This window comes from Vombatus ursinus, unplaced genomic scaffold, assembly GCF_900497805.2.
Source record: "Vombatus ursinus unplaced genomic scaffold, bare-nosed wombat genome assembly UNPS02014769.1, whole genome shotgun sequence".
Taxonomy (NCBI): domain Eukaryota; kingdom Metazoa; phylum Chordata; class Mammalia; order Diprotodontia; family Vombatidae; genus Vombatus; species Vombatus ursinus.
Window position 1 is genome coordinate 163,538 of NW_020954547.1, and position 17,211 is coordinate 180,748.

Below are 17,211 nucleotides of genomic sequence, written 5' to 3' on the forward strand. Positions count from 1 at the left end.
AAGGGCCACCTGTTCTTATAAGTCAGGGATGATAGTGGAAAAGGCATTCAAGTAAAGGGAGAAGAAGTGTTCAAGCTAAGGAGGAGGAGAGAAGAGGAACCTCTACGAGAGTGGCCTTATTTTTTGGTGAAATGAGAGACAAAGCTCTCAGTTGAAAGAGTGGGGAGGGGGGGTTGTGAGGGTAGCCACTGGAAGTCTGAGGAAGAATGAAAAGGTTTGGAAAAGCTGCTGTGCTGAATGGGGTAAGTAAATCAACTAGGTAGGTCTAAAAGGAATGCTTTGCCACAGTGAGGGTATAGTTGAGATTATGTAACAGACATCTGTAGTAGGCCCAGTGAGTACAGTCTTGTGATTTTCTCCAACTTTGTTGCACAGTATGTTAAGTAGGAAGAAAGGCAGCAGTTGATGTGAGTAATTTAAGGCTTGGCAGGGCAACATCTTCAACAGAATAAATGAGGAAGGGAATCAAGAGAAGAGGATAATGTCGAGCTGAAATGGTTCACCACGGGGCCAAGATAGAGAAGGGAGAAAAGAGGGTAGGCAGTGTATGGGGTGATGGCCTGGTAAAGAATTGAGGGTAGAGCGACTAGAGGTTACAATAAAGATGAAGAACAGGTTGGGGGAAGGGTCAAGAGACTGAGAAATGTGGAATCACAATAGATTGACCAGATAAAAGCAACTTCACAGTTCATGAACATAGGAGTAAACTGTAGTGGAAAGCATGCTCAATGACAGTCAAAAGTATGATGATAACATGACAAATGTGAAAATATGTTTAATAGGAATATATATGTAGAGCCTATATCAGATTGCATGCCATCTTGGGGAGGAAGGAAGGGAGGCAGGGGGAGAAAATTCAAAATTCAAAAGCTTATGGAAGTGAATGTTAAAAACTAAAATTAAATTAATTATTTAAAAAAGGCATGATGATATAGCAGTCACAAAACCAAATCTGGTTTTATTTTGTATTGAAGGCATAATGTACAGAATGACAGAGGCGACAGTTTCAGTATATTCTTTTCTGGTCAACATCTTGTATTCATATTTATTCATTCCATATTGTAGAAAACATATTGACAAACTAACATAGATTATCCAAAATGAAGAATTGCCTTTCTTGAGATCACACTACACAAGGATCAGTTGAAGAAACTGGGAATATTTCAGAGAAGAAAAGAGCATGATAGTCTTCAAGGATCTGAAAAGCTACAACATGGAAGTGAAATTAGATTTGTTCTATTTGGTCCTAGAGATCAAAACTAGAAGTAAATGGTACAAGTTGTACAGATTTTAGCTTAACCTAATGAAAAATTCCTATAACCAAGAGTGGAATAATTTGCCTCAGAAAGTAGTGAGACTGCCTCTCATTAGGAGGTCTTTCAAATACAGGCTGGATTACCAGTTCTGGTTATGAATGTTGTAGAGGGTATTACCAGCCAGGTAGGAGTTGGATTAGATGATTTGAGGTGTCTTCTAACTCATGAAGTTCTGTGATTACATGACATTTTAAAAAGGAAAATTCTGATGCAGTAGAAACTTTCTAATAATTAGAAAGGAACGGACTCTCATAAACTAGTAAGTTCCCTATCATTTGAGGTATTCAAGCAAACTTTACTAAACCATTTATGAGGAATGTTGTAGAAACAATTCCTATATCAGATCAGAGTAAATTCATCTCGATTCCTCCAAATGCTCTAAAATCCTATGATTTTACCTTTTTAGTATTTTCACATTATTCTTCTTCCCATATTCACACCTCCTGCCAAACTGGCTTACTCACATGTCCCATGATTTCTGCCTCCCTCTTATTTCCATGCACTTTGATCCTAGAAGACAAAACTACATTGAAATTACAGGGAGAAGGATTTAACTTAACATAAGGAAAATCTTACTAACACTAGAGCTATCCAAACATGGAATAGGCTTCCTTAAGTGACAGAAAGCTAGCTCCTACACCAGATGATCACTTTTCAGGGACAGTGGTCGAGATTCATAACTTCAGGTGGACACTGAATTACAAAGTCTCTATATCCTCTTCTCATTCCAATATTAACTCTCTGTCCATATCGCTCCATATTTCCAGAGTCTTTATCTCCTGTTTTTGTCCAGTAAGGCTCTAAAACCTTCAAAGGGAGTTTATATGACATATTTGATCTTATCTGTTCACTTCTCTCCCCCAAGAAATAATTTCTCCCTCCTATTTTTTTTTTTTTTTTTACTGCTCACAGAAATTAGGGATAGGGATTGGACCTAGGATTTCATTGGTACAGGGAGTTCCCAGGAAACAACTCCCTCTACCAAGCAGGCTGGCACTGCTCTGAAACTTATAGTATTAGAGTTGCTTAGAAGAGCTAACATTTATTAGCACTTTAAGGTTTACTTTACAAATATGAACTCATTTTATCCTCACAACCCTGGGAAATAGGTACTGTTATCCTAATTATACAGTTGAGGAAACCAAGGCAGGCAGAGATAAAGTGACTTTTCCAGAGTCACATAGCCAATACGCCAGAGGTAAGATCTGAACCCAAGTCTTCCTGGTTTCAAGGGTAGCTCCAGCACTACACCCTGCCCCCCTCCCAGTCTCTATCGCATACAAATCAGAATATAATAACTCATGTACATAGGTATATTCTCCCTCACTAAATCTGAAACCCCTTGAGCACTTCCATATGTTGCAGAGATGTCACTTAGTCCTCAGCACTACAGCTTTTCAACTTCCTCACTTCTTCAAAAAAACTTTGCTCTCAGATGTTTTATTAGTAAGTATATAATGCTGCAGGTGGCATTTTAAAACTTAATACAGAACCAATGCTCTAATATCTAAAATGCCTACAGAACTGTAATGTCAAAATAAAAACTATTCCTATCCCAAATGTACTTTCTCAATTTCAAAACTGATAAAATTTCATTTACCATAGGCTTCATTTTGGAAGATGAATGAATTACCTTTTGATTTGTAACTTACCTAAATGTATTTCATAATCTTTAAACTCACTTATTTTTATTCTCCCAGTGCAGAACCCCTGGTTATAGAGTGACCTTTAAACAGTTGTCAGATATTTATTGGTAAAAGAACAAACTTAAGGACCAGACATGAGGTCACACTGCAATCTGACATCAATAAACCTAGCTGTTTAAAGAGAAGTGACAGAAGAATATTTTGAACCTTGGTAGAGAGCATGTTATTCCTTTGACAGAAAGTCTTTGGGAAGTGAAAATTATAACCCTTGCATTTGTAAACACATAGATTATCCTTGTAATAGTCAAGAATGTTCTTTAACCCCATCCTCTACGTCCATCCACCCAGCCCATCTTCAGCATTGTATGGTCTGCTGTTACATTCCCTTTCTGTAGTATTTGTAACTTTCTTGATATTCACAATGTACTTTTATGATTAGTAGGAAATCTTTAGCAGACACAAAAGATGAAAGATGAAACTGCAGCGAGAGCATGGCAAACCTGAAAGATCTATTAGTGCATAAATCTACTAAAATAAAATTAAAAAACAAAAAAACAAAAAAACAAAAAACAAGAGATAGAGAGAACTAACAAGCTACAATAAAAGTTATGTCTTTAAAGCAGTAGATTATAACAGGGTGGGAAATGTTTAATATGTGTCCTCCTGAAAAGTAGTTACTGTCTTTCACATTTAAAAAACCAGTTGGTATATTTTCACAGCATCTAGATTTATGGTAAAAAGCCATAGAAATAGAATATTATTATTCCTTTCCCACCCTGGCAGAGAATAAACATGAATTCAGAAGCACAGTAGAGTGAAAACAAAGAAGAGAAAAGAGAAAAGGCAGCAGAGAAAGACAGAAAAGGTGAATACAGAGCTACAGAAGTGTTTATTGAGCATGCTACAGAGGTAAGCAGAGTACACATAAAGTGAAATTAAACGACCGTCAAACCTCCCAACTTTGTTAGAAAATTAATTTTTAATTGTGCCGCTTCCAAACTATACTGAATTTTACATTTCTAAAGATGTAAAAACCCAACTAATAGAAAATATACATGACCATTTTGTCTACATAGATAACAGAATCTATGAATCTTGAAACTAAGTACATCAATTTCAAAAAGTATTGGTCATTTAAACAGAATCAACAATTCAGATTGACAAGAATTGTTCAAATTAATTTGACCTGTAGATTCTGAGCCATGTTTATAGTAAAGTCAGATCTATTCCTAAATACAAAATAGTTTGAAGATTTATTAAAACTGAATATTACAATGCAAGGTAAATTAAGACTAAAGGCACATAAACTTTGGTCCCACCTGGTTGTCAGTTTTAGAAAACTGCCACAAAATTAATCTTCCTGCAAATTTTCGCAGTACACTTTCTTTATCTTTGAAAAATACATGCACCAGTTCCTGAACTAGCTAGACCAGTCTGCACATGCTCAGAAATCCACAACCATATTCCAAACCTTAATTACAAACTAAAGATGGCAATATATATTTAAATGCACATAAGTCATGTCAACTTCAAAAACATCTACGAAAAATATTCAGCCACAAACAAGACATTACTTAGTGCTGACATTTATATGATACGTCCCACAAGAGTGTGTACAAAAAGGTTAAGATTCCACAATGCTTTCCACATGGGGCTCAAACTTACAGAAATCACTTTTGTTGTCTTAAGAAATTAATACTCTGCACCCTTGTTAATTTTAACTAATGCCTACATTCATAACTGAATCTAGACCAGAATCATGAGATACAGAAGGCCAATGTACCTTAAAGGAAGAAAGCCTAAGGCAGTAGAAATAAAAAAATAAAATAAAATAAAATGCAGTGTTTTATTCTTTCAATGCTATGTATCTCATCTGATTAAATAGAAAGAAATGCGATAAGCCAATAATAAAAAATAAGTTCCAAGCAGGAGAAACAAAAACTTAACCTTTTTACACACCCCTGCCTAAACATATTTTAATTCCCATGTAACAATGTGCCCTAGACAACCAATTCCTTTTTCTAGTAAATGCATTCTAGCAATACTAGTTTTCCTTTTTAAGGCACGTATGTCAACTAAGTTGGAAAAAAAAAACAAACCAAAAGGTGGGATATAACTGAAAACTTTTCAACAGACAATAAAATGGATTCCCTATACAACAGATGAAAAAAAAAAGCAGTTAATACCTCTGCCTTTTAACATATGCATTTCATTTTATTATAACCAAGGAATGATAACAGCATGAAAAAAACCCAAAAGTCAAACTCTGGTCCCCACTTTTCTGAACAGTCAACAGGTGATGACACTGACAATGTGATTCACCCTAAATCTTTATCTCTTTTTTAAATTGTTGATTTGGAGAAGGAAACTCTCAGATGGTGATTTTCTCCAAGGTTATAATTATGAAGGTCAATCAGTGCCTGGATAGCCTCTTCCACTGTTGCCATTTGAAGAAGCGCCATCTTGTGATCTCTTCTGAAACAAAATTAGCAAGTTAAAAATGTGACAAATACTAGAGAACCTAAATATTTGATTGGGTATGTGTATGTGGGGGAGGGAAGGATAGGGAGAAAAACTAAAAATATAAATCTCTTTAAGGAGAAACAATAGAAATTACCTAGAATAAACATGTATTTCTATAATATATTTTTTTAAAAATTTAAAAACAAGGAAGCTTGCTTACTGAAAAAATTTAAATGCTTTCACAGTGCCCCCAGTGTTAGCAAAAAGTGTACGTAGATCTTCTTCCGCTACTGACGGACTAGAAAGAGTGGAGAGAAAAAGAGGAAGGGTTAATAACTTCTACTTTATGGCATAAATGCACATGCCCTTCACATTTTCCTACTGAAATACTTACGGAATATTGGAAAGGTGAAGAGTGGCTGATGGAGGAAATATATTCTGAAAATTTTTAGAACCAGGCTTCTTAAAGCGATGTAATGGGGAATTACCAAAATCTTTAGTTAGGCCTTGGTCATCAAGTCCCTCTCGAGGTAGTTGTACAGTTTGATGCTTGGAGAGAGTAACCCGAATAATCTTCCCATACATTTTTTGTCCATTCAGATGGTTCATTGCTAAGGAAAGAAGGCATATTTTAAAATACATACCAAAACAAATATAATGATGTGCCAAAGGGTAAATTAAACAGTTAGTATATTTATTTGAAATTCATTATTAAAAAAAAACCACAAAACAAATTAAGCTTCACATAAAAAATAACAAGATAAATTTACTTTATACTAATCTAAAGATTTACCAGATTTTTTTTAGGTTATAGTAAACCATAATAATATTATCATCTACTAAAAATTCTACAATTCAATATATTGTAATGAACTCTTGAGGTAAATAGAAGGAACCACTAGTAGTTTAGCATTCTTTCTGAAATAATGAATTAGAATAAATATCAATGCAGAATACTGAATTGAGTTCAAAATACAGCTATTTGTACAAATATTTCCATTTTTTATTCTACACATACATGTGAAATGGACAATCTATTTTTTAAAAAAGAGTTAATTATTCCTCAAATCTTTCCATCATCCATACTCATGACTCTTAAATAGTAGTAAATATTTCCTGATCTGTCACATACTGGAACCATATTAAAGTTTTAAATTAAGTAGTTAAGAATATAATTAGTTATTGATACAAAGGTAAACGGCAGTGTCAGGATACAATAGGGAGAACGCTAGGTCATCAACCAGAAAACCTAAGGTTTTAATCTTATTCCTTTATTCCTACTCAGTCATGTCACTTTAGGTGAATTATAAATAGATCCCCAGTTTTCAGATATGGTGAAACCTTGGGCTTTTGAAAATTATGACAAGTACAGTGACAGCACAAGCTACCAAGCCAGAAATGCTTTGGAGACAATGTCCAGTGACAGATTACACATCTCCTCAAAGTTCAAAAAGACTCGCAGTACCAACTGACCACCATGTGATGATTTTTCCCCCAATCACAACAGCTCACAAAGACTTAACTACTAAAGTGTACAGAGGAACTTGCAATTTAGATTGATAAAGTGAGTTCTCACGCCAAAGAAACCATGGTTCCTTGAAATAAGAAGTTCATCAGTGTTTGTGTGTGTGTGTGTGTGTGTGTGTGTGTGTATTCTATCTTCAGTATTGTGGGAGAGAAAGAAAAGACATTCGATAATGCACTGTACTCTCAAAATCTAATTGGGTTTACTAACTAGTTTGCATAAATTTTCTTACCTGCCTACTACACAAGGTTGATGCGAAGATTAAATGAGGTTATGGGTGAACATGCTTTGCAACAGTATAGTGTCATAGAAATATAAAGTATTATTTTCTGAAAACACAGAGGAAACTAAGTTCTTTGGTCATATATAGCTATTATGATTTGCAAAAACAAATATGCCTTTTTTACTTCCATTTTTAAGGTCTACAGCATCTGTATATCATTCTTAGATTTTTAACTGTGCCCAGATGTAAAAGTTCTCCCCTTAAGGTGTAGAACATTCTACAATAACTTGTACCTGAATAAACTCAATCATGAAATCCTATAATGCATTCTATTTAAGAGTACAGAAAACACTCAATTTCCATTATAATTAGGATAAAATCCTTTTATTAAAGAGTGTTATAATCTCAAACCATGAATTATTCAATATTCTAGGTAAATAGTTCTATTTAACTGGAATAAATAAAGTATACATATTTCAAAGCATTTGTGTTCAAGGAAGAATATAGACAAAAAGGAAAATGGCAAAAGTAAGGGATAACAGGGGCTTGGATGCTTCAATGGTATCCTCCACATTGCAAGAGAAAGTAAGGGAGAACTTCAATATGTTTAACTAACCCTCTGAAATGAACTTATGGAAGGTCATGGACAAGAGACATAAGATGGGCAGATATGGTTGGGCTGCAATCTGTATCACAGAGGAAAACATCAAAACTGATGAGATCACATATCCATTTAAGTATAGTTTTATTAGTTTAAAATACTGGACATAAAGCTTGAGAAACAACACTATAAGGGTTGAGTTTTAGAAAGAAAGTTAAGGAAAGAAGAAGGACCCTTCTTTACAATGTAGCCACTAAACTGGGGATGAAGAAATAAAATCTAAGAGCTCCAAGAACAAAAAGGTTATGGGATAATGAATAGAAATAGCAAGAAAAAACTGAGAGCAGGAGGGAAATTGAGCACAAAACACATATACACATAAAATGACTGATCATAGTCTTATTCATTTGATGGATTACTATTAGTTTAAGTTTTACTTCCTTCTGTTTCCTCTGCATATCTTCTAGTAGAAGTATGTTCAATGAAAAGAACAGAGAGACAGCAGAAAAGATAAAAATTAAGCCTAGATAATATGAAATTAAATAATCACATCCCAAATAAGCAAGAGTAGCCTGTACTTTTAAAGATTAAACAAACAGGCATAACTTTTTTTAATGAATGCTACATAGATTTTGTTTACAATCACACAAAATAAAATATTTCTAGGAAATACAGTCTATATTCCTTTTAAACATAATTCAGTAACTCAAGATGTACAAGTTGGTACACTCATGATCTTTCTGTATATAGCCAAGCTGTTTTTTTTAAAGAGATTCCAACTTTATAAGTAAATGAAAACAGCGAAGATATTTTTGCAAATAGCTCACCAAAATATGAAAAGTAAAAGCTTTTTTAAAAATAAAAGTAACAACTGACTGTGGTGGCAAGACAACCTTTGGGATACCTTTCAGCACCCAAACAATGCAACATTTGGAAAAAGCAGAACAAATAACTCATCCAAATATGAAAAGTAAAAGCTTTTTTTTTTTTAAAGTAAAGGTAACAATTAACTTACTGTGGTGGTAATACAACTTTTCTGGTACTTTTCAGCACCCAAATAATGTGACATTTGGGAAAAGCAGAACAACTGTTGCTGAAGAACTTTTTTTGTCCAGTATTATTCAATAAAAAAAGGGGGGGGGGTATCTGGAAAAATTAGTGTCTACATAACATTTTTCTAAGGGTATGCAATTAGTTTAAAAAAATTGGTCAGTATATTTTATATAGTTTCTAAAATATACATTAATCCTCTTCATATGATATAATGAAGATACTTATAAAATACTCAGCACAGTGCCTGGCACATAGCAGGCACTTAATAAATGTTTCTTTCTTTCTTTTCCCCTCTAAATACTGTCAACTGCTCCTTCCTTCACTATTTTCATTGACATTCATTGTTCTTACATTACTAAAGTAGCACAACAAAGCATCTGCCTACAGGAAATCCACTGGATTCTCCTATGAACACAGATTCCAAGATTAAAACCAAGCAGAAGGAGAACAGAAAGCTGTATTTTAGGCAACATAGCAGATTCTAAAAGACAACAGTCTCAATCTCCTGTGCCTAAGCTCCCAGGTACTGGGGATGAATGAGTATTTTCAAAGATGTATTCATAAGAATTCTTTTAAATTATTATTACATAATTTACCACAGCATCAATGAGGGAGATGAACAGACTTTAAGGAAATTCTAAATTCTTTCTCATCGCATAGTCAGAAGACTAATAATTCATGCTAGGTAATTTAAAGCTAATGGGAAGAGAGAGAAAATGAGGGTAGTAAAGGATTTCATAGTACACAGTTTGTGATATTAGGTGTAATGCAGGAAATACTTATTTCAAACAATAGGGATTAAGATTAAATTGTGTTTTCCAATGTATAAGAAACTCCATGTGAACAAACTCCTCTTGCTAATGGAGATCAACACTTGCTCTGCAATCTTTTATTCTTTAGAGTCATGTGAGACACTGAGGTTAGTGACTTACTCAGGGTCACTTACGTGTCCTGTACATGTGAGAAGCAGGACTTGAATCATGGTCTTCCTAGCTTTTAGACAATCTCCTTATACACCATACAATACTGTCTCCTATTTCAAGCAATCTGACATTAGAAACTTTCATTATGATGAATTCTCTCCAAATGACATATGGAGGCTTAGTAAATATAGTAGTCTTAGTGCTGTTTTAAAAAGCTACAAAACAGACACATAACACTCACTAGCTGTGTGACTCTGAGCAACTGCTTCAAAAAAAAAAAAAGCTACAAAAGCTTAAAACTGCATTAATGCTTTTGGGATACCCTTTAAACTCATACTAAATAAATCATGATGTACAAAACAAACTAGAGCTAACAAACTCTAGTTCCAAGAGCTCACTCAAGGCCAGTCACACTGAGGGAGGCAAAGGGAGTGCTTCTACCCTGATATTGAGAATCAACATTCCTTCTTATAATAAAGCTTTTCTTCAATAATTTCTAAACTGCAAAATTTCAGAATTGGGACACTAGAGGCCCCTAAAAAAGATTATCTGCAAAGCACTTAGTCCAGTGCCTGACACATAGTAGGTTCTTGATAAATGCCTGTTCCCTTTCCCCCTTCCCATCTAGTCCAACACATAACCTGAATAATCCTATCCTTTATTACATACCTGATACATGATTATCCAGTCTCTGCTTGAAAAGCCCTTGGGAGGGAAACTCATGTCCTCCCCAAGGCAACCCATTCCACTTTTAAATAGTTCTATTATTAAATTTTTTCCTGACATCATGCCTAAATTTATTTCTTTGCAACTTCCACCTATCTTTCCTCTTGGTTCTTTAGAACCAACCAGAAAAAGCCTAATCTTTCTTTGAAGACAGCAGTCATTACCCCACCCCTTCCCCCTTCTTCCCAGGTCTCTCTTTGAGGAAGATACATGAAGAAGGGTGACAGTTCAAGGCTTCTTCTTTTCTTCTGAATTAGACACCTGACTGTGAGGCAACAGAGAGAAATCAGGTGGGAGAAATATAAATTAAATCTAAAGAGCAGCTTACTGTTGGCATGGGAATAATGAAGAGAGTACCTAAAGGGGAAGCAAGTCAGGAACGGGGAGGGTTTAGTTTAGCTTTTGTAGATGGAAAGCAAAAATAAGAACCAGCTGAGTCTGCATCTATGCTAGGGACTGAGGCCATAATGATCCCTAAGGAGAGAATAAGTTAGTGTAAGGTTAATACTGAAAAGCAAAACAACTTTAAACATAAGGTGGTAAGACATCATGATGGGGTTGCCACAGTAATCACTTTTAAAAAAAATTGAAACTGCAATAATAAACAGGAATTATACTGGAGAATTAAATATACAGTGTAACATTAACCAAAGTAAATGTGACTGGAAATGACTGGATATGCTTCTTAAGTGAGATTTTCTTATTCACCTTGGCCAAAAAATTCATCTATAAAATAATTATAGTAGTCAATGGAAAATGACAATTACAAATATTTGCATTAAATACAACTATTCAGTATTTGATGTGCAAAGCTGGTAAAATTACATTTTATTTTCTTCCAGAGATTAAGAATGCAACCAAAATAATTTTAAAATGGACTAAAAAGGAATTAGTATAGTCTAAAAATCTGTAACTGAAGATTTAGAGCACAAACATGTAATCCAGTCTTACCAAGTTGTGATTGGTTTCCATCAGCCATCTGTATAAGTGCACTGTCTTTCTTATTGTATAAAATCTTCACACGTTGCACATCCCCATAAACACCTTTTTGAAGTCAGAGAGGTAATCCAAAAATGAAATTAATTTTAAGGGCAAGTCAACTAAGCAATATAATTCTGACATATCAATGAAACACTCAGACATCAACAAGATCACTCACTCAATCTTAACATTCATACCAATGAGTAAAGAAGATCAAGATTTTGAACAGTGAATTTTGAAAAGAATAAATTTGATAAACCCTCAAAGCTATGTGAATGATATTAAATTAAAGACCATGCAAAATAAATTAGCATGCATTAAAACAAATTTTGTGTCTATGGAGAGTTTTTAAACAGCAAAAGAAAAATAGCAAAAGATTTACTATTCAACTTTAAGCCAAAGTGCTAGCTACAAATAAGAATTAAGGTGAAACAAAAATCAAATCAATAATAAAAGTATAGTGCTAACAATAACATACCGAAGAGGGTAAACAGACTTTGGGGCGTAACCATCTTTAGAAGGAGAGAAGAGCAAGCAGCGTAAGACAAGAAGAGAGAAGAGTCGAGGAAGAGCGGAGATGAACAGATCATCCATAACGAAGGGTGGTTCCCGCAGAATGGTGAGGTGGTCATGGATCATGGTTCAAGGCGGTTAATTGGGGCAAGTTGGTCCGAGGAACATTTGTTCAAGCACAGAAGCATGAACATAGGGGAATGGAGACAGGGAATGAAGACAAGGACAAGGAAAATAAAGGATAAGACAGGGATGGGAATGGGCATTTGGGAAAAGACAAGGAAAGGGAAGGTGAACACATAGGGAAAAGGATGAAATGGGGAAGGGAAACAGCAATGCAGAAGAAAAATAAGGAATTGGGGAACAAAAAAAATAAAATATAGGTCAGTACATAGGAAATGCAGGAATTTGGTCAGAAAATGGTTGGTTTATGTACTGTACAAGAAAAACTGAGTAAAATGTAGTCACCCAAGACAAATATGGGTAAAGTACATCCATATCAAAGAGTAAATTACAGCATTTCATCTCAACATGGGAGGAGGGAGGAGAAAGCATGCAATAGGAATTTTAAACTTTGAACTTCAACTGCATAAGCATGGCTGGTTATGAAATGCAGGCAAAAGTTTTTTTTAAAAGAAAAAGGCACTCTGATTCAAACACTTTAGCATGCAAAACTGTGGATGACAAAATAGTATCAAATGATAAAATAAGCTTAATGTTCACATTAACAGAGGCCAATTGAAATGAAACAAATGTTCAAACTAGACATCATAAATTGATACATCAAGCTTCCCACATTTCATACCAGCTTTCACAGCAATCAAAATAAAATATACAAGACATAAAAATGTAGAACTAAAGGAAAAAACCCCTTAGATTTCAGATTTAACAAGAAAGAAAAAATACTAAAGGTGAAGAGTTTTTTTAAAAGAAGACAATGACTAAAAACTGCAAAGAAAAAATTACTAAGAAAGACTGGAAGAGTGCCTCGTCAAGATCTTTGGGAGAACCTTCAAAGAAAAATGTATTAGAGTAGTTCACATAAAATAAGATTTTAAAAATGCAATGACATGTAAGCATGAAATGAACAAGCAAATTATCAGAAAAGACGAGCAAAACTGTTTTAGAGTTAAATCTGCAAATTAGATCGCATTGGCCTTTGAAAACATAAAATGTAAAATAAAAAAGCCAAACAATAGCATGTAACCATATTTTTCTTAGGAAAAATAGGCAGCCATATATAAAGAAATATATAAATGACTGTCTAGGAAAATAAAGTATTTTCTTAAGTACTTTAATTTTATTCAGAAGTAGACAAACAGAAAATACTTTGACTAACATACATATAAGGAAAAATGTAGAAAAAAAAGAAAAAATGATAAACTTTCACAAATGAAATGGAGTTAAAAGAATGAAAGCCAGTAAAAGGTTTCACTAACCTCTTCATTTAAATTGCTAACCAACAGGACTGTGTTGCCACCAGCTGAGACTCCAGGCATACCCACTCGGCCAGCAGCAGCTGCAGCAGCTGCCGCAGCAGCATTTGGAATAGCCAAAGGACTCAGAGCTCCTGGAACAGCTGCAACAGGAAGCCCTAATTTTAAAATAAAGCGTATTTTACGAAACACACACAAGTCTTTTACAAAAAACTACTTAAGCATGATGGCTGCGTGGCTTACAGCTGACCACGCCAGTGCGTGATATTTTCTCATGCTTAAATGAAACCGACTGGGGATAAATGAAGAAGCTTTTGTTTATGCTGGTTCAAGCATGTACCTAAATCTTCTGGTAAAAAATTAAGTACAACCTTTCAAATTCACAAGCAATCTACTTTATACACAAAAAAAAATCATACTGAATATTATTTCTAAGCAGAAAATTATCTTAAGAAAACCTTGCAAAAATTCATTGGGCTTTTTTTTTGTGTGTGTATTAATTAAGAAAGGTCTTAGTAACTAACAGTGGTGGCAACTTTCTTCTTGCCATCTTTCCCTCAAATTCACATTTGGAATGAGGTAGCTAATTAGGATGTAGGAAACAAACACAGTCTTTTCATTTTGTAGATCAATACAGATCACCCTTAGTATCATATTTTTAATTCATCAAAATGACTTGAAGTGAATCTTATGAAGATCACTTTGCCTTGTTAATTACACACTGAATTCAAAGCACTAAAATGAATATAAGTTCTAGTAAACATTACACCCTCTCACTCTAGAGAACAAAAAGACTAGGGATTTCTAATATCGCATTTTCTCCAAGTTCAATTCTTTATTCTTTCAGTCAGTCAACAGGCATTTATTAAGTAGCTTCTATTCCAGGCACTGTGCTGAGTACTTTGAATGTTCCCCTATTCTTTCCTAATTAGTTTTTCTAGTACTTTCTCATCGATTTGTTTCATCACCATGCACTGACCTTTGCTTGTTGTTAAAATTTTTTCCTCTTACCAAAGTCATTTCATGGATATATCAATTCCATATTATGGAATTTCTTCCTCCTATCATAAACTTTTCATTTTCTAATTAATTCAGAACCCTTTCAATTCTATTTATCAACTAATTCTCTCAAACCCAGCCTCTCAAGTTAATTTAACATTCCATATGGAGAGGGGAAGTAGGACATGTATCTTTCCTATACGATGGAAATGACATAGCATAGAAGAGTTGGCCCACTGGGATGTCTCCCATTTCATTTATTCATTTTTTGCCTGTAACCTCTTTGGGCATGCCATTTAGACATGCTACTTTTACTTTAGATTATCTGATTTTCTAATCTTTTACAGTTAGTTTTCTGACATTCTCATGTCACAGAAATTATAACTGGCCTTCTGGTGCAGTTATGGGAGTACTAAAAGTGCTTTTCCCTACTCTCATTTTTCTTTAACCTCTCTGCTGTCTCTGACTTACTAAAACACTTTGTCTTAAAAAGGGACCTCTCTTTCTTTGTATTATTCTTCAATACTTCTTTTAGACAGTTTTGTTTGAATGGTCAAAGTACTTCATTAAAGTTGCATAGGATGGACATACATTCAATACTTCTATAAAATTCTAGATTCATTTACTGATGTCAAAAATAGTTTCTAATTCCCTGGTCTTCTCACTCCTGTCTGTATTCCAACAAAGGGGATAATATGATAACCTATTAAATGCCTAACTGATTTATGGCATTCAGCAACTAGTTAACAAGAGCATGCCTCCAAAACATTTAAAGTATGCATTAATTCAGAAACAGCAAGGATATATTGGAAAAAACCCAGAAAAGGAACTGGTCCAAACCCTGGTTCAGCTCCTTCTGGTATGATCTTGGACAAGTGATTTTATCCCTCTGGACGTGAATTTTGTCACCTGTAAACTGTGTAGCAGAATGAGCTACAACATCTCCATTGTCTGCCCCAGTTCTAACTCTATGATCTACATGAAAGGAAGCACTTCAGGATGACATGGCAATTTAATCTTGAAAAGAAAGGCATATCCTTTTGTGAAGTTCTACTAAGGAGTTTAACCAACTAGTCCATTAGCCATATAGAAAAGGGTGATAAGCTCCTTTTACTTTTTGTTTTCATTTTAACTTACTAATTCAGTATAAAACGTTAAAGATTCTAATATAGTCACTTATGTTATCAAAATTAAAAACCAAAGCTGGTCTTGCCTAAATTGCAGAAGATACCAAAGAATAGGATCACAGACCTTAGAAGTCAGTAAGTCCAACTCCCTCATTTTAGAGATAAGGAAACTGAGGCACAGAAAAGTAAAGGCACTTGCCAAGGGTCTGACAACTAGTCGGTGTTGGAGGCAGGATTGAGCCTAGGTTTTCTTGGCTGCAAGTACAGTGCCCTATTCACTATCATACCATTTCTCAAACTAATAAAAATGATGGCAAATAAAATATTATGGAAATGTTTGCACAATGTTACATACTCAAAATCCTTTAATGCTTCCATTATTCAACAGATTTATGATTTCATCTATGTAGGTATTCCCTCTATTAGTACAGATCATAAAGGATGAGAAAATGATAAAGAGTTGTGAATGTGCACACATCCCATATGTATGATATGAAAAACACATTTTTAAAAAGCCCAGAAAAAATTCTATTTCATTCATAAACTTTCTCTACCTCTAACATATAGCACTGGTTTGGAATCCATACATAAAAATAACTGAAGTTAATTTAGACATACCAAATCTAAGCATGACATCCAGTAAGTGCTAATATTCTATATTTTTAGAAAAAAAAATCTGTCCAGAAACATCAAAGTTCCAACATGCCACTGTATGTTTTAAATGATTAACTATAACAATCTAATGAAATACTTAAAGAAAAGAAGCTTCAAAAGTAACAGAAAATGTGTTCAACACAATTACATAAAGGATTTAAGATGGCTGTACTCAGGAGCTTAAAAAATATTTGTAGAATTTGAAAGATAAAACTTCTTTTAAATTCAATTTTCTTTCTGAAATCTGGTTTTATAACTAGATTATCTAGCTAATTTACAACACAAAGATAGAATGAAGTTTGGAGCTGTAAAAGAAATAACCTCCATAAACATTTTAATACACAGAAAATATCTAAATTTAGAAGTTATAAATTATATTTACTCCAGTAAATTCATGAGAATTTTTTAAAATTCTATTGACTATACTACATTTTTATAAATGATCCACTGAGCTAGAGTAGAAATAAGACTACAACTTTTCTACTGGTTAAAAATAATGGAGTAATAAACATTTAATATTTATCTATATCAGAGCATAGCTGAGGCTGGCAGTTACCAGCATGCTTATCAAAGAGTGACATATCAGGCCATCCAGTCCAGCACATCAGCCTTTGACTGCTGCCTTCACTATCTACAATATCTCCAATTATTCTTCCTTATTTTCCATCACCACTCTGGGACAATCTGTTCAAATGTATCCAGATAGTCTAGACTTCTTCCCCAACTGTTTCTCCTTAGGCATCACGGGCAGAATTTAAATGATAAGAGGGAGTCATTGTACCAATATGTACATCCCACTCTTCTTCAAATATGATAACTTAGAAAGGTTGGTAAAGTACTAGAGATGTATAAACTTTTTATTGAATTGTTAAAAGAACCTAGAAGACAGGGAAGTTTTCCTTATGTCTAATCTAAAATCTCTAACACAGAAGGTTATGCAGTATTTCACTACCACAAAAACCTTTCTATTCCATTGGAAATTACTATTCTCAACTTCAATGGTCAACATTTTTTAGCAGGTATTT

General features: G+C 34.1%; 1 protein-coding gene across 7 annotated transcripts in view; it reads right to left on the minus strand.

Annotated features, from left to right (window-relative positions):
- Positions 1-5,151: 5,151 nt before the first annotated feature.
- Positions 5,152-17,211, minus strand: part of PTBP2 (polypyrimidine tract binding protein 2) — a 113,898-nt gene continuing 101,838 nt past the window's right edge. For 4 of the 7 annotated variants that reach the window (XM_027862615.1, XM_027862610.1, XM_027862616.1 and 1 more), the window contains 6 exons: positions 13,410-13,564; positions 11,936-11,969; positions 11,428-11,520; positions 5,820-6,036; positions 5,646-5,723; positions 5,152-5,437 (listed from right to left, as the gene is read on the minus strand). In XM_027862615.1, the coding sequence (XP_027718416.1) occupies positions 5,305-5,437; positions 5,646-5,723; positions 5,820-6,036; positions 11,428-11,520; positions 11,936-11,969; positions 13,410-13,564 (710 nt within the window). In that variant the 3' untranslated portion in view covers positions 5,152-5,304. The remainder of the gene's footprint in view (positions 5,438-5,645; positions 5,724-5,819; positions 6,037-11,427; positions 11,521-11,935; positions 11,970-13,409; positions 13,565-17,211) is intronic. The other 3 variants (XM_027862613.1, XM_027862612.1, XM_027862611.1) reach the window with 3 other exon arrangements.